Source organism: Mus caroli, unplaced genomic scaffold, assembly GCF_978045245.1.
Source record: "Mus caroli unplaced genomic scaffold, Mus_caroli_1 scaffold_4, whole genome shotgun sequence".
Lineage (NCBI taxonomy): Eukaryota > Metazoa > Chordata > Mammalia > Rodentia > Muridae > Mus > Mus caroli.
Window position 1 is genome coordinate 118,078,948 of NW_028227259.1, and position 24,376 is coordinate 118,103,323.

The following is a 24,376-nucleotide window of genomic DNA, read 5'->3' on the forward strand; positions in this document are numbered from 1 at the left end:
CTCTCCATGCCTCCGTGCCTCAGTTTCTCTCTTAGAAACGTGTCACGGGGGCTGGAGAGATGGCTCAGTGGTTAAGAGCACTGACTGCTCTCTTGAAGGTCCTGAATTCAAATCCCAGCAACCACATGGTGGTTCACAACCATCCTTAACGAGATCTGATGCCCTCTTCTGGAGTGTCTGAAGACAGTTACAGCATACTTACATATAACAATAAATAAGTCTTAAAAAAGAAAAGAAAAGAAAATGTGGGGCTGGTGAGATGGCTCAGTGGGTAAGAGCACCCGACTGCTCTTCCAAAGGTCCAGAGTTCAAATCCCAGCAACCACATGGTGGCTCACAACCATCCGAAACAAGATCTGGCGCTCTCTTCTGGAGTGTCTGAAGACAGCTACAGTGTACTTACGTATAATAAATAAATAAATCTTTTTTTTTTGGTTTTTCGAGACAGGGTTTCTCTTTATAGCTCTGGCTGTCCTGGAGCTCACTTTGTAGACCAGGCTGGCCTCGAACTCAGAAATCCACCTGCCTCTGCCTCCCGAGTGCTGGGATTAAAGGCGTGCGCCACCACGCCCGGCTAAATAAATAAATCTTAAAAAAAAAAAAAAGAAAATGTGTCACTAATACCTGTGACCTCGTCACATGGGATCAACTCAGCCAGTCATCTAGTTTGACAGATCTGTGCAGACCCCTTCCAAGTCAGGGACTCCAGTTTTCTCTGCAGGTGTGTAACGCTCCTCAGGCACGGGGTCCTCCCGGCTTAGGGTCACTCCTCTTCCATACCCCACAACTGACTGTCACCAAGACTGTATTTTATGCACTATCCATGAGAAACATCAGCAGCTCCTGAGACAACAGGGCAGTGAGTTCCATTTCGGAGAGACATGGGTTTGGGAAGTTCTGTGGGCGTGGCCGGGAGCGGGTCCAGGCAGGAAGTCAGGAAGCCTCTGGCCTGACTCAGGATCTCCTCTCTGGGTTTCAAAGAAGAAAACAGAGAATTAGCAGTGGGTGTGGTAGCATCCATAAAGCCAACACTAGGAAGGCTGAGGCAGGGTAATTACTACAGGCTTGAAGCCAGCCTGGGTTACAACGGGGTGAGACTTTGTCCCAAATAAGAACAATATAAAAACAAAACAAAACATAAAAGGCAGCCAGCAGGCAGTGAGATGGCTCAGCTGTTAAGATACAGGCTACCCTTTGAGAGGTCCTGAATTTGATTCCCAGTATCCACACAGAGGCTCATGAATGTCTGTGACTCCAGTCCCAGGGGATCTGATGCCGGCCTCTGGTATACACACACATACACACCGGCAAAATAGCCATACACAGAAAATAATAACTAATAAACACAAAGGCAGCCAGGCACCGCAATACAACCTGCAACTCCCGCAGTGGGTAAGTGGAGGCAGGAAGATCAGGAATCCAAGGTTATCCTCAGCTATGCAGCAAATTCTAGGCTAACCTGGCTACAGGAGACCTCTCCAAACAGCAAACCAAACTAAATCCAAAAAAAAAAAAAAAAAGCAAAAGGGGGAAAAAAAATCCCAAAACAAAACCAAAAATAGAGAATTGAGAACTCTTCAGGAAATCTGCTCAGGTTAGATATGCAGCAAGCCTTGCTTCCCAGATAAATGAGTGTGTGTGTGTGTGTGTGTGTGTGTGTGTGTGTGTGTATGAACTGTGCACATGTGTGCGGGAGATCGGACGTTTTCCTAATCCCTGCCCAGCTGCAGACTTTGTTCAGTCTGGTGCCCAGCCCGCCCAGGCCCTTCTCCGGCCAGAGCTCTCCTGCCAGGCGCCACCCCAGCCTTGTGTTGTGGCAGATGTTTTCGGATATACCATGGCAACCGCAGAACAGGATGTGCCTCTGCCTCTGGACGGCAGCAGCGCCAAGCCCACGCTCCCAGGCTGCCCTATTCTCCTGCTCAGGATCCCTCCGGGGAAGAACTGCCCAGGACCTGGTTCTGGCTCTGAGAGTGGCAGATCCTGTACTTTGGATAGGGTCTGTCAGGGCGAAGGTGTGCACATCCCTGCTCAAGGCTGCTTCTCCAGTGACCCTGTGTTTGTGACTCTTGGTCCTTAAAGGTAACGAGGAAGCAGGAAGCAGAGGATCTCTGGTCAGTGAATGGGTGGCCCATTGTCCTCAGACCATTATAGCTTGTCCTTGAAGGATGACTTACCTCCCAACCTGGACCAACTACTTCACATTGTACACAAGACCGCAGCTCAGAGGGGCGTACTATGTGTTCACTGCCCAGTGATTTTCTTTTTCTCTTTCTTTTTCTTTTCCCTTTTCTTTTTCTTTTTTCCTTTCCTTTCCTTTCCTTTCTTTCTTTCTTTCTTTTTTAAGATTTATTTATTTATTTATTATAAGTACACTGTAGCTGTCTTCAGACACACCAGAAGAGGGCATCAGATCTCATTACAGATGGTTGTGAGCCACCATGTGGTTGCTGGAATTTGAACTCAGGACCTATGGAAGAGCAAACAGTGCTCTTAACTGCTAAGCCATCTCTCTCCAACCTATTGTGATTTTTTTCTATGTGTGCTTGTGTGTGTGTGTATGTGTGTGTATTTTTCTATATAGTCCTGGCTGTCCTGTGATATATATATATATATATATATATATATATATATTTTTTTTAAATAGGATTTCCCTATGTAGCCCAGGCTGGTTTCAAACTCATAATCCTCCTGTCTCTGTCCTCCTCCCAGCCATACAGCACAGAGCATGTGCCTGTGTGGAGTTCTGCATGTATTATTAGCAATCCTCACATGAGCAGACATTGCTGGCCCCACCGATAGCTCTGTCTTCATTACATTTTGTGTGCACAGCTGTTTTGTTGAGACAGGGTCTTAGTATGTAGACCAGGCTAGCTTTGAATTTAGGACCCCCCCACCCGCCTCAGTTGCCTCAGTGCCAGGATCCACGTGTGTGTGCCTATTTCGACCTCGGGCCCTACTTAGATATCCAATTTCAAGAACCATAGGAAACTTGGCTCTGATACAGCACTTTGGGGCGAAGAGCCCCCTCCCTCTTTTTCTTTACCTCTTTTCTGTTTTGTTTTGTTTGAGAAAGGACTTCACTATGTAGTTTTAGCTGGCCTGGAACTCACCATATAGTCCTGGCTGACCTCAGACACATAAAGATCCACCTACCTCTGCCTCCAGAGTACTGGAATTAAAGGCATCCACTCCTGCCCCACCCTACACCCCAATTCTGCCAGAACATACCTTTTAACAAATTCTTGCAATGGAATCTCACTTAGCCCAGGCTGTCCTGAATCCATAGCCAAGCTGAGCATTAGATTTCTGGTCTGCCTGCCTCCGCCTCCCAAGTGCTAGGGTCACAGGTGGGCACCACCTCTCCTGGGTCCTCAGTTCTCTCCTGTCCTTAAGTTGCTAGTCGTCAGGCCTTGTCCCAACTGTGAATCTCCCTATCAGTTCGATGCTCCCAGGTCTTTGAACTGTTCCTGGCTTTTCTACATCTCCAAGGAGGTGGGCAGAGGCTCAGTGAAGGCGTCTCAGCCTCTGGGACAAGGTGAGACAAGCTTATTTTGAAAATGTGATCGCATGTAGCTCAGGCTGGCCTTGAACTTAACTCTGTAGCTAAGGATGACCTGGAATTTCTGGTCCTCCTGCCTCCACCTCTTCAGGGCTCGGCTTGTACATGCTATCGTATACAAGTCACTGTTTACCCCCAACCCCCATCCCCATCCCCACCCCCCACCATGGTGCTAAGGGTTGAAGTTCAGCCTTGTACCCACTAGGAAAGTTCTTGATCCCTGAATCTCATCTCAACCTTGAGAATTGGGCTTTCAGTATTAGATGCGGGTACGTCCTCCTCGGGCTTGGGAGCGAATAAATAAGATGCTATTGAACATTTTTATCTGCTGGAACAGTTTACCAAAAAAGGAATCTCAGGCTGAAACTGGGTTCTTAACATGTCTACTTTAGGATATATAGGCAGTTTCCCCTTAAAACATACTGAATACTGGGCTAGAGAGATGGCTCAGCGGTTAAGAGCACTGATTGCTCTTCTAAAGGTCCCAAGTTCAATTCCCAGCAACCACACAGTGGATCACAACCATCTGTAATGGGATCCGATGCTGTCTTTTGGTGTGTCTGAAGACAGCTACAAAGTGCTGGTGTACATAAAATAAATAAATCTTTAAACACAGACACACACACACACACACACACACACACACGGTGAAGACCATATGAAAGAGGCATAGCCAAGGATCATGGGGCATGAAGTGGTGTCGACTTTGTAGGGCTAAAGGTTAAGCCTTGGTCCATCTTCCCATAACACACAAAAAGACATCAGGGGCTTTAAAGATGACGTGGTGGCTAAGGGCACAGTTGCTTTTCTGCAGCCCTGGGTTATGTCTAGTCCTAGTACCTGCAAGGTGGTTGGCTAATACCCAATCATCTGTAACTCCAGCTCCAGGGGATCTGATGCCCTCTTCTGGCCTCCTTGGGCATCCACACAAAGACACATATGCACTCAGATAGATGGGCAAAACACTCACATGCAAAAAGAAACAAAACAAAACAAGCAAACAAACAAAAAAACCAAAGCTCTTGCCAAGACCGGCATCCTCAGGCTTAAACAAACATGGGGTTCCTCCCTGGGACAAAAAACACTTGCACTGCTGCAGGCATGGTCTGGGATTGTACCCAGCCAGCCCTGCGATGGTTACTCTGCAGATAAACCCAAGGGAAAGGCAGCCGGCTGAAGGACGGTCTTGCGGGGCCAGGAGCACATAGGTGACCTGGTCTTGAGAACACCCACATGCTGTTGGGGGTTGTATGTATGACTGTGGGTGTTGTCTCAAAGAATGTATAGAATGTGGCCGTAACTAGCGGAGCGCAAGCTTGCAGCACTTTCTTATCTCAGTGGTTTCTCAATACAGCTATCAGAATTTCCCAAGGCATTATGGGAAAAAAATACTGGGATCTGCCCCTGGGCCAGCTGTTCTCAATCCTCCTAACGTTGGGACCCATGCGACCCTTTAACACAGTTCCTCGTGTTGTGGTGACCCCCCCCCCCCAGCCATAAAATTACTTCTTTTTGTTTGTTTGTTTGTTTGTTTGTTTTTCGAGACAGGGTTTCTCTATGTAGCCCTGGCTGTCCTGGAACTCACTCTGTAGACCAGGCTGGCCTCGAACTCAGAAATCCGCCTGCCTCTGCCTCCCAAGTGTTGGGATTAAAGACCATGCGCCCCAACCCCAACCCTGCTCATTGTTACTTTGTAACTGTGATGTTGCTGCTGTTATGAATCATGAGGTAAATATGTGATCTGCAGGATAGCTGATACTCAACCTCAATGACAGGGTTGTTTAGTCCCCAAAGGGGTCTCAACCCATAGATTAACAACTGCCATCTTAGACTGATTTGGGGCTGGAGTCCAGAGAAGTGCAAGTGGTATCTCTTGGCATCTGAGAAGGAGCAGGAGAGATGGCTGGACACTGCAGAGGGCAGTTGGTTCCCAGCACTCACTCCCTGACTCAATGATTTCAGCTCCTCGGACACTAGGCACACATGCACACATGCACACAGACATACATGTGAGCGAACCACCTACATGTATAAGATAAAATCCTAAAGTCTTTTTTTTTTTTTTTTTTTTTTTTTGGTTTTTTTTGAGACAGGGTTTCTCTGTGTAGCCCTGGCTGTCCTGGCACTCACTTTGTAGACCAGGCTGGCCTCGAACTCAGAAATCCGCCTGCCTCTGCCTCCCGAGTGCTGGGATTAAAGGTGTGCGCCACCACGCCCGGCTCCTTTTTTTTTTTTAAGCCACATTTTTGAGGTCAGTGCTACAGTTGGATGCGTATTAAGGTTTGTGGCACCAACCCCTCCCCTCCTTTCTCTCCACGTTCCTTCTGTCTCTGTCTGGGGTGGGTTTAAGGGCCTTGCGCATGCTGAATGAGTGCATTGCCCACCAGGTTCTATGCCTGGCCACAACTCAAATCTCACTTTGTAGCCTCCTGTACTGGCTGGTTTTGTGTGTCAAATTGACACGGGGTGGAGTTATCATGGAGAAAGGAGCCTCCCTTGAGGAAATGCCTCCATGAGACCCCGCTGTAAGGTGTTTTCTCAATTAGTGATCAAGAGGGAGAGGGCCCAGCCCATTGTGGGCAGTGCCATACCTGGGCTGGTGGGCCTGAGTTCTATAAGAAAGCAGGCTGAGCAAGCCAAGGGAAGCAAGCCAGTAAGCAGCACCCCTCCGTGGCCTCTACATCAGCTCCAGCCTCTAGGTTCCTGCCCTGTGTGAGTTCCTGTCCTGACTTCCTTTGGTGATGAACAGCAATGAGGAAGTGTAAGCTGAATAAACCCTTTCCTCCTCAACTTGCTTTCTTGGTCATGAGGTTTGGTGCAGGAATAGAAACCCTAAGATACCTAGGCTGGCCTAAATCTCAAGTCATTCCTCCTGCCTCAGCCTCCCAAGTGCTGGCGTTGCAAATGTGAGCCCCCATGCCCAGCTCTGGCTCCAGCCAAGTTTTTCTTTTTGAAACAAGGACTCAGTGTATCATAGGCTTAGCAAGTTTCAAACTTGCTAAGGAGCCAAGGATAGCGTCCAACTCCTGGTCCCGGGGTAGTGGGCAAGCATCACTGCGCCAGGTTAACCTTTTGCTTAAGATTTCACATTAAATTATTCCTGGTTAGTTTTGGCTTACAGGCAAGTTGATCAGGGCTGCTCATGGGGCAGCTTGACTGTGGTGAGGTAATGCATTTATACGGATCGGTCTCTTGTGAGTCCAGTTGAGTGACAAATTGAGGGGACCTGATGAAGATTTTAGCAACTGTGGGTACCAGATTTTGAGTCCTCCTGATGCACACAGCAAGTCCAGAGTGTCTGGCATACCTAGCCTTTGGGTTGGGAGGTTGGGACCGAGGTCTCCTTCACCAGCAGTGATGCATTGCAGCCAACGTGGGGAAGAGTGGGAGTGTCCCTGGCTCTTCTGGACTGCACAGTTAGGGCCAGGCAATTTTACACCGTGGCAGCCTGAGTCTCTCCGTGACCAGGTGTTGCGTCTGGGATCTTAAATGGTGGCTCAAAGACCACTCGGTGAGGAGTGTCACAGCTGATGTTAACTGAGGTGAGGTCCAGCAAGCGCAGGATCACTGGGGTTGTTTCCTTCGGGTGGATACTGGGGACCACGCTGGCTCCTCCCAGCTGCTCCTCCGATTTCCAGTGGTTTTCCTCTGCAACAGATTGCCTTGCCACGAACCCCCCAAGCAAGCAACGCACATAGCCCAGTGCAGAAACCTCTGCACTTATACTGAAAGTATAAAGCATCTTGGGTCCTTAGCTCATAATTTTAGGGATTTCTGAGGGGGGGTGGGGGGAAGGGTTGTTGGTTTTTTTTTTTTTTTTTGATACAGGATATCACTCTGTAGCTTTGGCTGGTCTGGAAGTCACTGGCTGGCCTTGGGCTGAGTTATCTGCCTGCCCCTGCCTCTCTCTCTCTCTCTCTTCTTTTTTTCTTTTTTTTTTTTTTTTGGTTTTTCGAGACAGGGTTTCTCTGTATAGCCCTGGCTGTCCTGGAACTCACTTTGTAGACCAGGCTGGCCTCGAACTCAGAAATCCACCTGCCTCTGCCTCCCGAGTGCTGGGACTAAAGGTGTGCGCCACCACGCCCGGCTTCTTTTTCTTTTTTAAAGATTTGTTTGTTTGTTTATTTACTATATGTAAGTACACTATAGCTGTCTTTAAACACCCCAGAAGAGAGCATCAGATCTCTTTACGGATGGTTGTGAGCCACCATGTGGTTTCTGGGATTTGAACTCAGGATCATCAGAAGAACAGACAGTGCTCTTAACTGCTGAGCCATCTCACCAGCCCCCTGCCCCTGCCTCTGAAGTGCTAGGATTAAAGGCGGGCACCACCAGGCCCAGGGTGTTTTCTACCTATCCAATCTCCTGGGAAGGAGAGCTCTGGGGTGATGCCAGCGCTGCTCCTCTGGGTCTAGCTCCTGCAACTTGTTGAGAAGAGTCTTGAACACAGTAGGTTCAACAAATCTAAAGAACAAAGGCGCCCATGGCAATGACAGGGGAAGGACATGTGGACATCTTGGCAAGTGCCACAGGCAAAGCATAGCATACACAGAACATGTATAAACAAAGTGTTTATTCTCATCACGAGAAGCGCACAGACTATATATACAGTACACACCAGCAGAAGTAAAAAAAAAAGTGCACTATGCCTCTTCTACTGAAAATTCACAGTACAAAAAGATACTGCCTTTTAAATATATAATATATATTAAAAAAGAAAACAAGGAGAAAAACAAAAAAAATCAAAGTTGTGACTCGATGAGGGAACCCGGTGCCAGTAGGATGCAGTCTGGTGAGGCTCGTCTGGGGTGAGCTGTACCCCATGATTTGCGGCAAGGAGCTCAGGACACAGGCAGAAGAGGAGGGAGTGTGAAGGGCATTAGGGGGTGACAAGCCTCTATAAACTAGAGGGTGACCTTGAGGGGTTAAGGGGAGGTCTTGGACTGTGGTTCAGGGAGTGCTGGGCCTGCACCACCCCTGTGCTACCTGGCAAACCAAATCATGTCCCTCACCGGCTACCTCGGGCTGCGGTGTGTGCTGATGCATGCAGGCATGACCTGCGGGGACCCAGCAGCCGAGTTTCTAGCAGGCTCTGTGGAGTAGTCAGGACCCACAGTGTCAACTGCAGAGCAGATTAACACAAGTGGATGGGGGTAGAGAGGAACGCACGTGCTAATCTTAACCATCAGGATCAGACAAAAGTACCCAGCCTCGAAAGACGAGAGCTGAACGGTTGCGCATAAATACACAGTATTTGTAAACGATTATTAAGGCACTCAATTGTAAAAACAATAATTACAGGGTAGAGGAGGAAGCAGCTGTCTTCTCATGCAGCAAGGCCAACGGCCAGGGCAACAGAGGCTGTGTCTAAGACAGGGACTGAAGGAGGAGCTGTGGTTTCGACTGCCAAAGGATTGCCCTTCTCCAGATGGCCCCTGCAGATGGGTCCAGGGTGATTTCCTTGCAAAGCTGGAGACCACAGTGTGTGCTGAGGAACAGCACACACCAGGTCTGATGGAGTAGGATACACTTACATGTATATAGCTCTATAATGCACACACAAGGTCTATGTTCATACACTTATGTATATATATCTCCATACACACTGGACACTCTCACACCTCCACAGTAACAAAAACAAAGGGCTTTGGATAGGGGAACACCAATGACCTTCATCTGGTCTTATGGTCAGCAGGAACCCAGCTGTTAGGATGGGAAGGTGGGACCAAGAGTCTCCCTCACCAGCAGTGACATTGCAGCCAACATGGGGAGGACTGGGAGCCTCCCTGGCTCTTCTGGACTGCACAGCTAGGGTCAGGCAAGTGGTCCCAGGTACTCTGGTTACCTGAACGTGCGTGCTTCAAGAGCCCTGCTAAGTATCAGCCAACCCACTGGGGTTGGAAATCAATTCTCATACCAACCTTGCCAGCAGGTAGAAAGTAACTCCCTAAGGGGGTGATGTGTGATGTCTCTTGTGATCTTGTTCTTGCTAAGGAGAAATGGCTCCTGAAGAGTGGGAGATTCGCAAGCTTTCTGGGGTGGTCCCTGAGATGGGTGCACAAAAATACAGGCTGGCTGTCAACATCTAATCTTTCAGAACTTGGTTCCATCCTGTAGAACCCTCCGGGCTCTTCAAGGGCAGAGGATGCTGGGCCTAATCTTCAGCTAGAGCAAGCTGCTGAGCAAGGGGAGCAGAGGGGTGCAGCTATCTGGGTACCTCTGAGAGACCAGCATGGCTGAGCCGCATGGATGAGCTGTGTGTGGTTGGCAGGGCTTCCGCACTGTAAACATGGGGGCGAGGATCTGAGAAAGACACCTGGCTCTTCATTGGATCAGGCTCCCACCTCTGCCCAGTATATCCCTTACACTTCAGGAAGCTTTCTGTGTTGGTGTTGAGCAAGGCCCCCACATGGGTCAGACTTTTTTTTTTTGGGGGGGGGGGCTATGTAAAGTTCCCGGGCCATCGAGCTGAGCAGAAAGCTCTTCGTTCAACAAGGGCATTCAGTGAAAATGGCAGTCATCAAAACTGGTGGCTTACGCTGCATAAATCCCTGTACCTCTGCTTGCTATGATTACACACAAAGCTAAAATAGCCAGGTGTGGAGCAGCTCCCAAAGCTAACTTTTTTATTTTGGGGAGGATGGGGGAGAGGTGGTCAGCGTCTACATAGCTCTGGACTCAGTGATCGACTGCATGGCATCACGAGAGTTTGCCACCAAGCCTAGCTGGAACAAAACTTTTCCTGAGACAATATGGGAGTTGCCACCGTCTTAGCTTAGTAGGGATAGTTCCACAGTAGCCTTTCGGTTAAATGCCAATTCACTGTGTTTACAGATAGAGCCAAGGAATGAACAGGATCCTGCCAGGGATTCCGGTCTGAAGATGGGGATCCGCCCCCTGCTGTTCCCACCGTTGGCTGATTGGCCAGTGCTTCTAAAACAGGTGTGAAGTAGTCTGCAGGAGCGTGAGACCTGCTGGAGTTCATCCTCCTCCTGTCCTGACTCTTTCAAAATGAAAGTTTTCAAAATCCTGCTCTTGCAGATGGGATTAAGAAACACAGTGGAAGCCTATCATTACCAAATCTAAGGAATTATTTTGACACAGAAATTGACCCACCATGTGAAATTGAACTTGGCTATGTCTATTAAACTTGGCCTTTTTTTTTTTTTTTTTTTTTTTGCTTTTGTTGGCTGAGGGAAGAGTGGAAGAAGCCCACATGGTTTCAGGAATAAGAGGATGATCACTTTTTAAGGTGACTGGTATTGACAGTAGTGGGAAAATAAATCCCTATAAAATAACATACATGTATTTTTTAAAAAATTCATGCTAGGGAGAAATATTCTGAGACAGAGGTCACAAAGACCCCAGACGAATGAAGAGAGAACTGGCCCAGGTCCTGAAGCCGCCCAGAGCATTCACCAGGAATGGTGGTCTCTCTCTCTCCTTCTTGCCCGAACCCCAGGCTGTGCCAAGGGACCTGGCTGCAACCTCCAAACCATCCGGACTCCGTTGGTTCTAACCAGTGTGGGAGGACCCCCAGACACATACTTCCAGAACATATCCTTGAAGACTTTGTGGTCTCACTGAGCCGTCTGGCTGAGCCAGCCAATTGCAGGAAGGAGCTGTGGTCATCTCCACAAGGACTCCATCTGCTCAAGAGGTAAAGGGGTAGGCTGGCAAGTTTGGAGTGTGGGAGGGAGCAAAGGCAGCCTTCAAATAGGAGCCCAGTCTTCCTGCAGTGTTACAAGCAGCCTTGGGGCATCAGCAAGCTTTCTGCGAGGGCCCCCAGCAGACATCTGAAGCAGGTAACACCATCTCTGGCAAGGTTACTACTTCTGAGGTAGAATCTCACTTTGTGGCCCAGACTGGCCTTTAACTCATGGTGGACCTGCCTCACCCTCCTGAGTAGATCACAAGCCTGCGCCATTTACCCTTCAAAATGTAAACAACCAAGCCTGAGGCATGATGGGATTATATCTGTAATCTCAGCATTTGGGAGGCTGAGGCAGGAGGACTGCTGTGAGTTTGAAGCCAGCTTGAACTACAGGATGAGAGTCTACTTCAAAAACCAAAACACCCAAACTAAACCCTTGAGAGACAGAGGCAGATGCATCTCTGCTGAGTCTGAGGCCTACTTGGTCTGCAGAGAAAGTTCCAAGACAGCAGAGGTACATGGTGAGACCCTGTCTCAAAAAACCCAAACCCAAACACCTTAACAGAGCCCAAAGGGATCTGTGACCTCACGGGGCTGTGCACCATCATTGGCTAAATACCAAGTCAAGGCTTTCTGCTGGTCTGCCTCTCTGCTTGTCTCTCTTCAAAATCCTTAAGGAAAAAAAAGTCCTTAAGCACCCTTTTCATGATGGGCACCAGTCGAGACCCATGATATGAACCCAGAGCCCAGGTCTCCTGCTTCATTGAGCTAACCTGCACTCACACCTGTGCTGTGGCCAAGCCTCCTATGTCCCATCATTACAGCAAGGGGGAGCTGGAGGAGACAAGGAAGCAGTATTCTATTCTCTCCACGGGAAGGGACTCTTGTAAACATCAGTGAAGCTTTTCAATAGACTCTCTCCTCTCAGACTGGCTCCTCCGGAGGGACTTGTAACAAAGTATCCGTTGCTAACCCTGACCTGTCTTTCCTCTCAGCAAATGTGGAGAGGGTTCCTAATGAGCCATCCTGGAGGGTTACAATGTGGTCACAGCACGATGATCCACAGCCCAGACCCACAACCTCCTTTAGCAGCAGATGAGGCTCGCAGTGCCTTCTCTGTGACTGGGTGACATAAGCTTGAAGTGAAGCCAGCAGCTGAGGACCCAACCCCACCAGGATGGAGGGTTAGACGGGGCCACTCTCCCTAAGTGCTTTCCTCTGTTGATATCACCTAGCTGTTCTTGGGACAATCAGGTTCAAAGTCTTGACATTTCTGCGGGTCCCCACCCTCAACAAAACAAAACAAAAAACCCAAACCCAAAACCCCCCACAATTCTCTTGGAAAATCCCTTCTGGACATAGCATTGTTCTCAGAACGAGCCTTGGTCATTACCGTTTTATAAACAAAAATGCACAGTGAGCAGAGAGGTAGGCCTTGTGTTGCCCTCTGAGGATTCTCTCTCGAGGACGGGAATGAGCCGGGATCGTGGGCTGCAGTGACCTCGCCAATGTGGTTCCTTGACATGTTGCAAACCGAGTATTTTGTATGTCCGCACACATTTTCTTTTTCTCTCCACCAGGCTGGCCTAAAACTCACCATGTAGCTGAAGATGACTTTGAACTCCTAATCCTTCTGCCTGCACCTCCAATGTTGTAATTTCCGTACGCGTGTGCAACCGTGCCTGGTTTTACGGGGTGCTGGGCATCAAAACCGAGGGCCTGGTGCATGTCAGGCACACACTCTTAACAACCAAGACGAAGTCCCGGCTTGCGTGTACATATCTGAATGTGACTCCTGGCTGACAGTTTCCAGGTTGCCCAGGTCCTACACCCGGGTGTCCCCCCTCACGGGATCTAAGTGGGGAAAGCCCAGAAGACTGAAGTCATTAACACAAATCAAGACACGAGAGTAGATCAGGACATGATGAAAACCTTACAGGGCCAAAAGCTAGTCAGCTTTTGTTTACCCTTGACGGACTTTTCAAGTGTTCTGGGGCAGATTTCCCTGATGATTTAGAGGTTGCAGCAGGGTCCCTTGGCGCAGACTGGGGTTCGGGCAAGAAGGAAGCCGAGAGACCGCACTTGGCGTCCTGCGAGTCAGCGATGGTGGACGTGTCAGCCTCGCTGGACAGGTCCTCCGTGGAGAAGTTGAGACTTCCCAGCTTGGCGAGGGAATGGGACCGTTTCAGCGGAGACGACACGGTGAGGCCTGCCAGGCGCAGCCGCGTCTCGATCTCCTGCGCCCGCTGCTTCACCAGCCCCGGCTTCCCTCGGACGCTGTGGATGCTGTCGCTGCTGGAGCTCCGGGTCAGGTTGGAGCTGATGGAGGAGGAGGTGGGGGTGTAACACACGGTCTTCAGGAAGTCCTTCGAGAAGTTACTGGTGTGATCTAGGCGGGGAAGGGTAGACGTGGGGCTCTTCTGCAAGGTTCCCCCTACAGGCTGTTCTTCGGACCCAGCTTGGCTGCACAGGGCTGGGTGTGCGGGCTCCTGGCTACCCTCCTCCGGGATGCTGGCCTCCAGCCTGCAGGTGGCGCTGTCCCTGCAGGCAGCTGGTGAGTCTGAAGGCAGGCTCTTCAACCTCTCCAGCTCTTTGGTGTGCTTTCGGACCAGGCCTGCCTTCTGCAGTTGGATGATGGACTCCTGATGCTGCATCAGGTAGCTGTTGGTGGTGGGCTTCTCCGCCTCATTACTGAACAGAAGCCTCAGGTCCTTAGCCGGCTTGGGATCTTTCTTAGGCGATGGTTCTTCCTTCGCCGACACCTCCATATTGGCCGCGCTCTTGTCACAGTGAGGATTCTTCAACTGGAGAGATTTTGGAAGGGCTTTTGAGGTCTCTCTGGAAGGCTCTAGAAGGCTTGCTGGTGGTTCCGGGGTAGCCCCGGCTCCAGAGCCACTAACATCTGGCTTCCTGGAGCCTGCTGGTAGTAGGAATGGAGAGGTGTTGGCTGGACCAGAGGCCGGCCTCTCCTGAGCTCGGGACCTGCTGCTCGTGTGGGCCATTGGGGAAGACGTGACGTGGGGGAGGAAGGTTGGCTGGGTGCAGATAGCAGAGGAGCTGGAGTCTTTGTGTTGCTCCATGTAGGCCTCGGGAGTCCCACCAGCTGTGGGGTACATGCAGTCAGCACAGGATGTGTAGGGAGGCTTCACTTTGCTGAGAATTCCAAACATGGCATCGGGCTGCAAGAGACAGAGCACAGTGAGGCAGCAGCGTGAGTGATCCCATGCGGAAGACCAAAGGCACAAAGAAAGTGTCCCTGACAGGGGAGGGGAGGGCGGCTGGCACCGTGGTGGGGGAGGGGCACTGCTTTCATTTCATTTGTTCAGGATTACAGACGTTTTGGGGGAGCACACTGGATCATGAATAGAAGATAGCACAGTGTAAGATGTCAGTCTTGACTTTCCACAAGCCAAGGCCGTGTCCTGGGCAAATCTTAAGCTATAGGGTTGGGACAGAGACTCCCAGGATCCCCCTTCTTGGTCTGTTTCCACCACCCACCAGGGTGACCCTTCCCTGGTCATGGTCTGGTCTGGAAAGCAGGGTGCAGGCACTGGGGAGTAGAGCAGACTGATCGGGCTGGAGAGCCAGCTCACTGGTTAAGAGCAGTAACTGCTCTTCCAGAGGATGTGAGCTCAGTTCCCAGCACGGATGCCAGACAGCTCACAGCTGCCTGTAACTCCAGCTCCAGGGTAGCCAACGCCTTTGCCTTCTGTGTCCACTAACATTCGTGTGCATATATCCACACGCAGACACACCATTAAAGATAGCATTTAAATGCAAAACAACTAGGGGCTGGAGAGATGGCTAGGTGGTTAAGAGCACTGACTGCTCTTCCGAGGGTCCTGAGTTCAAATACCAGCAACCACATGGTGGCTCACAACCATCTGTAATGGGATCTGATGACGCCCTCTTCTGGTGTGTCTGACAGCTACAGTGTACTCACATACATGAAAGAAAGAAAGAAAGAAAGAAAGAAAGAAAGAAAGAAAGAAAGAAAGAAAAGAAAAGAAAACCAACTAGAAAGAACTGACCAGAATTGACACAGACTGCACCATGCAAAGAAGGTTCTCCTGGGCAGAAGGAATTTGCCGTGGGGGCAATTGAGGTCTGAATACAGCAGAACCCTTCCTGGGATGGCACGTAGCGTAGCTCAGGGACCCATGGTCCCCAAGATGGAGGGAGGGGCAGAAATGGTATTTGGGCCATCACCAACACAAACTCACACATACTTAATTACATGTTATGCTGTCCCCCAAGGGACTTGCCTTTGGTCACTGGGGCATTGGTGAATAGGACAAGGACTTTTCTTTGTCCTCCCTGTAATCGGCGAGGAAAGATGTAAGGAGGGTCAAGGGCAGCTGAGGGAGCCAGCTCTCTTCCAGCTGCCTGATGGGGACGGGGAGAACCCTCAGCTGGTGGGAAAAGCAACCTTGAAGATGCTGTGTTGGGTGGCAGGGAGAGGGGTGTCTCTCATAATTTTGCTACAAGTGCAGCCTGGGGACCTCATTCCACATTTTCAAGAGGTTAATGTCACTCTGCGTAGCCAACTACAGACTTAGGCTCATAGGCTTTGTTTTTACCCACTGGCCTAGCCTGTCACCTCTCCCTCTGCTTAGAGTCCCCTGTGCTTCCCTGGGTGTCCAGGACACGGCACACAGCCACACCAACCTGCCAGGGAGGCTCAGCCCCTCTCTGTCTTTCACCCACACCTCCCCACAGTAGACATGCAGCTACCGTCCCTCACACAGAGGGTTCTCTGCCCAGATCACAGTTCCCTGGTTCAGCACCGCTCCTCAGCCTGGGCCAGACAAATGATGATGATTGCTCTCCATCAGTCCATGGATGGTGTGCCACCTCTCTGGGTTATCCTCTGTCCTCTCTTGTGCCCTTGCTAGTAAGTTTGCCTTCCTTTTGCCCATCCATGCGGGACTCAGAGACACAGAGCAGGACCCCACACCAGCTTGACACACTACAGTTAATAAAAGGAGCCCAGCACACAAATGGCTGTACATATTTGTGTCTAGTTCTGCTAGGTTCTGGTGCCAAGTCTGCTGAGCCCCTACCCAAGCTGCTTTCCTGGTCACCGTGCAGTGACTCACGGTCAGGCCACTGGGGCTAACCACAGTACAACAGTCCCAGACAAAGGCATCTTGCGGCATCTGTCCTCTCTGAGGGAAGTGGTGGGCAGTGGGGGAGGCATGCAGTTCCTCTTTGGTTTGGAACATATTTCATTACTTAGAGGCTGGCAGTGAACTGCCTGGGGTGGCTAGACCTTTTTCTTTTATTTATTTATTTATTTATTTATTTATTTATTTATTTATTTATTTATTTATTTATTATATGTAAGTACACTGTCGCTGTCGCTGTCTTCAGACACTCCAGAAGAGGGAGTCAGATTACGTTATGGATGGTTGTGAGCCACCATGTGGTTGCTGGGATTTGAACTCTGGACCTTCTTAAGAGCAGTCGGGTGCTCTTACCCACTGAGCCATCTCACCAGCCCCCTTTTTTTTTCTTTTCTTTTTTTTTTTTTGACCCTTTCTTTCTTTCTTTCTTTCTTTCTTTCTTTCTTTCTTTCTTTCTTTCTTTCTGTCCCCCCCCCCCCGCCACATTGTAGCACAATGTTAAATACAAACCAGCTTTCTACCTCAGTGTCCCCACTGAGAGTCATCACTGCCTGTGGAGTGGCAGAGATGGCCAGGGAACACGAAGTTCTTTGTTTGCTTGTTTGTTTTTGGTTTTTTGAGACAGGGTTTCTCTGTGTAGCCTTGGCTGTCCTGGAACTCACTTTGTAGACCAGGCTGGCCTCGAACTCAGAAATCCGCCTGCCTCTGCCTCCCGAGTGCTGGGATTAAAGGCGTGCGCCACCACGCCCGGCCGAACACGAAGTTCTTGGTGCCAAGGCTTTGGTGAGTACCCGAGGGGCAGAGCCCAAGAGCTTTGCTCCCGTGGCCCTTTGCAAGGACAGCCCTGCTTCTCAGTCACTGCCAGATGCTGGAACAAGATGCTGGGACCAGTGACTTTCTGAGCAGCCTGAGCTTGTAGCTAAGGCACACTGCACAACACCCCTCAGGGATAGCAGCTACAGGGGGACACAGAGAGCTCAATATTACTATGAGCTGGAAGACGGGATGCCTGGTGAAGCTAACACACAGGCACTGTCATTCTGTTACAGTGGACCCCTTAGGCAGGAGATGACACCTCTGGGGGGTGGGGGGTGACCAAAGAGTTGGGGGGCTGTAAATGGTGCAGAGAGATGAATCTGGAACAGCCTCCATATCAACACGGTGTGAACTGGGACAATGGCATGACTCAGGAGCCCCACCTTAGATAAGGGGGGTATTGCAAGGTTTGGGTGTCCCCTATACGTGTATCCACTAGCTAGGCACATGCTACAGAGGCAGGTATGGCAGTCCCCCACCCTCCAAAAGGAAGCCTGTGGGCTGGAGTGAGACCTGGACAATGAGAACTACAGGCAGGGTAGAGGTGTCACATCATGCTGTTCCCCACAAGGGTCCCCAGCCTACCTCAAAGTCATCGGGACAGCTCCTCTTGCTGTTGTTGTTATTTAGGTTTTCCTGGTCGAGCAAGCTTCTATCGAGCTGGGTGGAGGCCCGCCTCCACCTCCCTGTTCTTGGGCCACCGTCCTTCTCCAGCTCCTCCACCTGAGGCAAGGAGTCACTGCGGGCTTTGGAGCTCCCAAACTCCAGTTTTCTCTTTACGTCCTTTTCACACAGCCTGGCACCTTCCTGGGGATGCTGAACCAGCTTGTGCACCTCCACTGGCTGAGACTCCTCCTCCTCTAACAGAGCATCCTTCTCAAGATCCTCTAATTGGACCAGGCCACCCGTATCATCATGGTGGGGAAGGAGGAGGGGGTCTGAGAGTCTTCGGAAACAACAGGGGAGAGCGGGTCCTCCTGGGGCCAGGCTTCTCGGGAGCCCAGGGTGGGTGGTATCATCCAAACAGGGCAGCTGAGTGTCCAGGGCGCCGTCCAAGGTCTCTGGCAAGAACTCACTGGGCTCTGCGATGGTGTCATCTGCCGGCTGCTGGCGCCATAGTTTGTTATGCCTCTGTTTGCTGTGGGGAGAAAAGGCAGGAGGTGAGCGGAGAGCAGGTCCTAGCAGGCCGGGTAAGAGACGCCTGTGTAGTCAGCGGGGGCCAGGAAGCCGACTTCCCTCTGTTCACTCCCAAGGATGAGACTCACCGCAGCCTACCTGAGCATCCTTTCAGGGCTGTTTACCATGCAGTAACAATGTAGCTGATGCAGAGAGAGTTTTGACTGGAGGTCGCCCCTCCCCCTCCCCAACTTTCCTGATGGTGCTCATCTTACTGTGTGAATCTAGTCACACCACGGAGGGCTCTGACTCTGTTTATACACGACCCCATGAGAGTAACAACCTTTTCACACCTACAGTGTGAGAAAACTCAGGGATCAAAGCAGAAGGCGTGTCAAGCTCTCTGCACACCGGGGTAATGAGGCAAACGTGACCATCATCCCCTTGAAGATTCCAGAAAACTCCCCAGTATTTGTTTCAGGCAGAGACTACAGGTCTGTTCTAGATGACGTCCTCTTTTTCTTTCTTCTTTTTAAGGATCAAGGTCTAGCTGGAGAGATGGCTCAGAGGTGAAGAGCACTGGCTGTTTTTCCAGTGGTCTTGAGTTCAATTCCCAGCAACCACATGGTGGCTCACAACCATCTGTAATGGGATCTGACGCCCTCTTCTGGTGTGTCTGAAGACAGCAACAGTGCATACATAAAATAAATAGTTTTTAAAAAAAGATTTATTTATTATAAGTAAGTATACTGTAGCTGTCTTCAGACACACCAGAAGAGGGCATCAGATCTCATTACAGATGGCTGTGAGTCACCATGTGGTTGCTGGGAATTGAACTCTGGACCTCTAGAAAAACAGTCAGTACTCTTAATCGCTGAGCCATCTCTCCAGCCCATAAATAATTCTTTAAAAGAAAAAGAATCGGGGGCTGGTGAGATGGCTCAGTGGGTAAGAGCACCCGACTGCTCTTCCGAAGGACAAGAGTTCAAATCCCAGCAACCACATGGTGGCTCACAACCATCCTTAACGAGATCTGGCGCCCTCTTCTGGAGTGTCTGAAGACAGCTGCAGTGTACTTATATATAATAAATAAATAAATCTTTAAAAAAAAAAAAAGGGCTGGTGAGATGGCTCAGTGGGTAAGAGCACCCGACTGCTCTTCCGAAGGTCCAGAGTTCAAATCCCAGCAACCACATGGTGGCTCACAACCATCCGCAATGAGATCTGGCGCCCTCTTCTGGAGTGTCTGAAGACAGCTATAGTGTACTTACATATAATAAATAAATAAAATCTTTAAAAAAAAAAAAAAAAAAAGAAAAGGAATCAAGGTCTACAGAGCTCAGGCTAGCCCCAAACTTATATAGCCAAAGCTAGCCTTGAGGTTCCTGATTCTTCTACTTCTTCCCTTCCAAGTGCTGGGATTATATGCCTGGCTTGAATGAATTCTGATATTTTAAATTATTATCTTTATGTGGAGATAGAATCTATGGCCTTGAGTCTGACTGCGGGCATTCTACCACTGGGCTCCATACCCAGCCTTATGGCATTAAAGAAGAAAAGAAAAGGAGAAAAAAAAAAAAAAAAGACGGGGATAGAGAGATGACTCGGCGGTTAAGAGCACTGACTGATTTTCCAGAGGTCCTGAATTCAAATCCCAGCAACCACATGGCGGCTCACAACCATCTGTAATGGGATCCAATGCCCTCTTCTGGTGTGTCTGAAGACAGTGTATTCATATAATAAATAAATAAATATTAAAAAAAAAGACAACTTTTTTTTTTTTACTAATTCTTGAGAATTTCATACCATAGATTTGATTGTATTTACCCCAGATTCACCACCCCAATTTGTGTCTTTTAAAACAACCCACTGAGGCTAGCTTATGCTGCCATTACTCATCAGTGTAGACCGTACCAGAGCATTGGGTGACCCACAGGAGCCCTCCCCAAGAAGCGTCAACTGGCAGTGGCTGTCAGGTTAGGGGCAGGAGGATGGCATCGCTTTTATAACACTTCTGAAGGCATAAGCCACAAATGAAAGAGAGAGAGAGAACTTTACAATGACAGAGGTAATCACCAAGATTGCCTCCACCTCCTGAGGGCTTCAGGGTAAAATCAACACTGGGGTGGGTGGGCTGAGATGGAGAAGCAACTACAGCAATGGCCACTGCCCCTCAACCCAGGGTCTTATTCATGTCACAGTGGGTTGCCTTATGCACTCCTCCACTGACTGTAACTCAGGTTCACACCGTGCTGTTGTGGGCCTGCAGTGCAGGAAGGCGGCAGGTGAACTTCCTGGTCAGACAACCTTCACTTTAGTTCCCTAGGCTAAGGGGCAGCAACGCCTAATTGACCTCTTCCTCCAGCTGCCTGGAGACAGCCTCTGCAGAGACGGTTCCAGGGCTTCTCCCAGCCTGTTCACCCCTGTAGGAGCACCCTTGCTTCCCCAAACTTGCCCAAGGAGCTGAAGGACTCCGCCTCTGGATTCCTTCCAACTCTATTTAGCCTCTAAGCCTCCAGGAGGCTGCTTGTACAGACTGGACACGGAGCTGGGAGAAACTGAGTCCTTGGATACTGGCACCTGCCTCAGCAGTGTGGGACCTCCAGGGAAACCCTTATGGCCCTGTCAGGGGTCCCTGCAACAAGTGCTTTCTCTTGTGACAGTCAACACACGTGGGTGTCAACCTCTCTCCTGGCACACCTGAAGTCACTGTGTGACAAGAGACAAGTTAACCTGTCAGCGGTGCCTCCCTCTGCTCACTCGTAATACAAGAAGCTCACCAGGCAGTGGTGGCGCACACTTTAAATTCCAGCACTTGGGAGGCAGAGGCAGAAGGATCTCTGAGTTGGAGGCCAGCCTGGTCTATAGAGTAAGTTCCAGGACAGCCAGGGCTACATAGAGAAACCCTGTCTCCAAAACAAAACAACCCCCCCCCAAAAAAAAAAAAACAACCCAAGCGGCTGAATTTTACTTTTCTGTGGGGAGCAGATTTATCAGCAGCTGCATCTGTGAATGTATGGGAAGTCAGCCTGCACAGAACCTGTAGTGATTGCTGGTGCATCCTTAGAGAGCCATGCCAGTTTTTAAATTGAGGTAAGGGTGTCATCTGGACCACTTCTATCTACACAGCCTGGCAGGACAGTTCCCAATACTGCGGCACTGCCATCTCTGTAACTGTTCAGAATGCACACCACTCACCAGTCTCTAATTGTCTGCCACCGTAATCTCCATAACTGTTCATGGTACAGAAGGAACACCATCCACTACTCTCTCTCTGTCCTTTCCCTGGCCTCTGGGAAGATCACATTCTCCATCTCTAGGGACCTCATGCAAGCATGGGGACCACACAGTTTTTCCTGAGAGCCTGTAAGTTTGCTCGGAATATACTGCACATCAGAATTGCCCTTTGATGGGGTGAGGAGATGGGACCTTGAACTTCTGAGTCCGGCAATTTCCTAGCTTTAGCTCCCTAAGCAGCCTCGCCCACAATCAGGAGCTCCTTCATCTAACTGCCTTCCTCCAGTGGGCAGAGGAAGACTCCCATATGCTCTCCCTGTTTGTTGATCCATCCATTCACCAATAGGCTCCTGGGCGTCTTCTGCCTTTGGGCTACTGTGAATAACCCCACCATCGACACAAACAACCTGGGACCCTGTCATTTCTAGTCTTCCGGGTGCACCCTTAGAAGATGGAACTGGGGGGCTGGAGAGATGGCTCAGCGGTTAAGAGCACTGACTGCTCTTCTGAAGCTCGTGAATTCCATTCCCAGCAACCACATGGTGGCTCACAACCATCCGTAACAAGATCTGGCACCCTCTTCTGGAGTGTCTGAAGACAGCTACAGTGTACTTACATATAATAAATAAATAAATCTTAAAAAAAAAAACAAAGAAGATGGAACTGGGCTTCGGGGAGACTGCAGTGCTCATTTGTGGTGAATCAGACCAGTGGCCTCTTCAGCCTCGAGTTTGGCATAAAGCAGGTACGTAGGAAATGGAGACACTCAAGCCCACACCACATACCCGGACATGCCTCGGATGAGCAGTTAAGTACTGTCCCTCGCCCAGCGAGACAAGCTTTCTACATGTGCCAACAAAATCAAAACGGATCACTCCTGGAAACCGCTAATCAGAGCCCAAACAATAGTTGTTTTTTACAAGCCAGCTCCCGGGAGGCTGACTGCCAGTTGTGGGAGCTCCTGCCAGGCCTGGCCAGCGTCGTCTGCCAGCCTGTGTCTAGGTGCTCTCTCACCTTGCATCCAGGATGCCTTCGTACTCAGACAGCTGCCTCATAAAGCCTGCGTTGGGCCGAGCGATACTACGTTTCTGCTTCACATAGTTATAGGCTTTCTCCAGGGGCCAGTCGAACTCCTTCATGGCGTAGGCGATGACCGTGGACGCAGATCGGCTGACGCCCATCTTGCAATGGACCAGGCACTTGGAATGATTCCTTCTGTGGGGATTTGGGGGGTGGGGATTGAGAGTAAGGATTAATAGTCCTGCCCCCCCTGTTACCTCACGGCTCCAACCCTTCTCTGTCTTAGGTCTAACACACCTTCTACAGGAAATATCTTTGCCGTGAGATCTATTAGCACACAATGGGAGAACAGATGAATCTGCATGGCCTGGCCCAGCTTTCCAATGCGTGCTTCAAAAAACCTGGAATCTCCTGTTGCCACGGGGATAGGTGAGGCTACCTACAGTGGCCTCCTGGGCAGCTCCTGGACAGTTAATGGGAGTTCTACAAAAGCCACTGAGCTTTGACAGATGGAGGCCCTGAATGAGCTACTGTCGGGAACCGGGGCCAGCCAGTGAGACGAAAACGCTGCGCCCTGGGGAGAGAGAGAGAGCCTGGAGGCATGAGAGCAATCTGGCCAAGAGAGATCGGAGCCAGGGGGAAGATGGAGCCGATCTGCCACTTGTAAGAAGGCTGTGCTGGCCCAGGCGCAGCTGATTTACGAGATACACAAGGAACAGTGACCCTCTCCTTGCTGGGAAGGTGAAGGCATGCCAGGCTGGCAGAGGCTGAAGCCGGGAAGCTAGGGTGGGGCCTGGCAAGCTCCTGTTTCCTATACCAGGTTTACAATTCCAGCCCCCACTCCCCTACCCCCTACTTTGCAGCTCTAAACTCACAGGTAAGGAGTCTGTGCTCTGGGAAAGCAAGAAAAAGTAGGGTTTGGTAAGGATACACCTTGTAGCGTTGACTGGGAGGTTTCTAAGTAAGAGGGTTTTTCTCCACAGGGCGGGAGTGGGAGTTGGGGATGGGGGGGGGGGAGGGGGGCAGAGTCTTTGCTTTGAACACCAATACAACAGCTGCTCCAAAGGAGAGTAAGGAGGGGCCCCAGGGCTGCCCTGTTCTACCCCATGGAACTACCCCAGGAGAGGATACAGCCTGCATTCCTTGGGGGAACTGTCCAAGAGCCCTAAGACCAGCATATACCGGCCCTTTTCAGGAGAGAGCGCCCCATTGGCTTTTGGGTATTGAAGCCTGGCTGGTGTCTGCACTGATGCTCAACACTGGATGTTACACTCAAGGGCAGGTGGAAGAGAACATGAGGGCGCCCTATGGAGAAGGCTGATCGCTACTTGGCCACTTTGGTGCCTGGTGTTCTGTAGCTAAAACAAAGGTCCACCAGACAGTCCTACCTCCCCTAAGATCCTGTCTGCCGGCTTCCACAGCGAGGTTAGCTTCCTTATCTGGCCCGCCACTCATTCCTGCCCCTGCCGTCCCTCCCAAGGCCGCCTTCCCACACACTTACTTCGCTTTGTTTATGAAATGATAAGCTTCATTCCAGTGGGCAAGAAGGTCTGTGGTCTCCTCATCGTACACGCGGATGTTATGGTACGCAAACAATCCAGGGAAAAAATTGTCTATTTCTCTAGTGACATTTAAAATGTAGTCAACACTGAAAAAGAAGCAAAGGGCCCAGAGAGCCAGAATGAGAAACAGGAAAAACAAAGTAACAAAAACCTGCAGGCTGGCGAAAAGTCAAAGGATGTGCAGACCACAAGGCATGGGCTTGGGAGAGAGGTTTGTTTGGTTTTTTTTACTTTTGCTTAGTGGTCATTTTTGCATGAGTTTTATTCATAAGACAAGAATGTC

At 50.1% G+C, this 24,376-nt stretch overlaps 1 protein-coding gene across 1 annotated transcript in view; it reads right to left on the reverse strand.

Moving 5' to 3' along the window:
- Window positions 1-10,706: 10,706 nt before the first annotated feature.
- Ssh1 (slingshot protein phosphatase 1) overlaps window positions 10,707-24,376 on the reverse strand; it is a 56,158-nt gene continuing 42,488 nt past the window's right edge. Inside the window, exons 12-15 of the mRNA XM_021163106.3 lie at window positions 24,033-24,179; window positions 22,526-22,726; window positions 17,744-18,296; window positions 10,707-14,395 (exon numbers count right to left, since the gene is read on the reverse strand). Coding sequence (XP_021018765.1) covers window positions 13,169-14,395; window positions 17,744-18,296; window positions 22,526-22,726; window positions 24,033-24,179 — 2,128 coding nt within the window. The 3' untranslated portion in view covers window positions 10,707-13,168. The remainder of the gene's footprint in view (window positions 14,396-17,743; window positions 18,297-22,525; window positions 22,727-24,032; window positions 24,180-24,376) is intronic.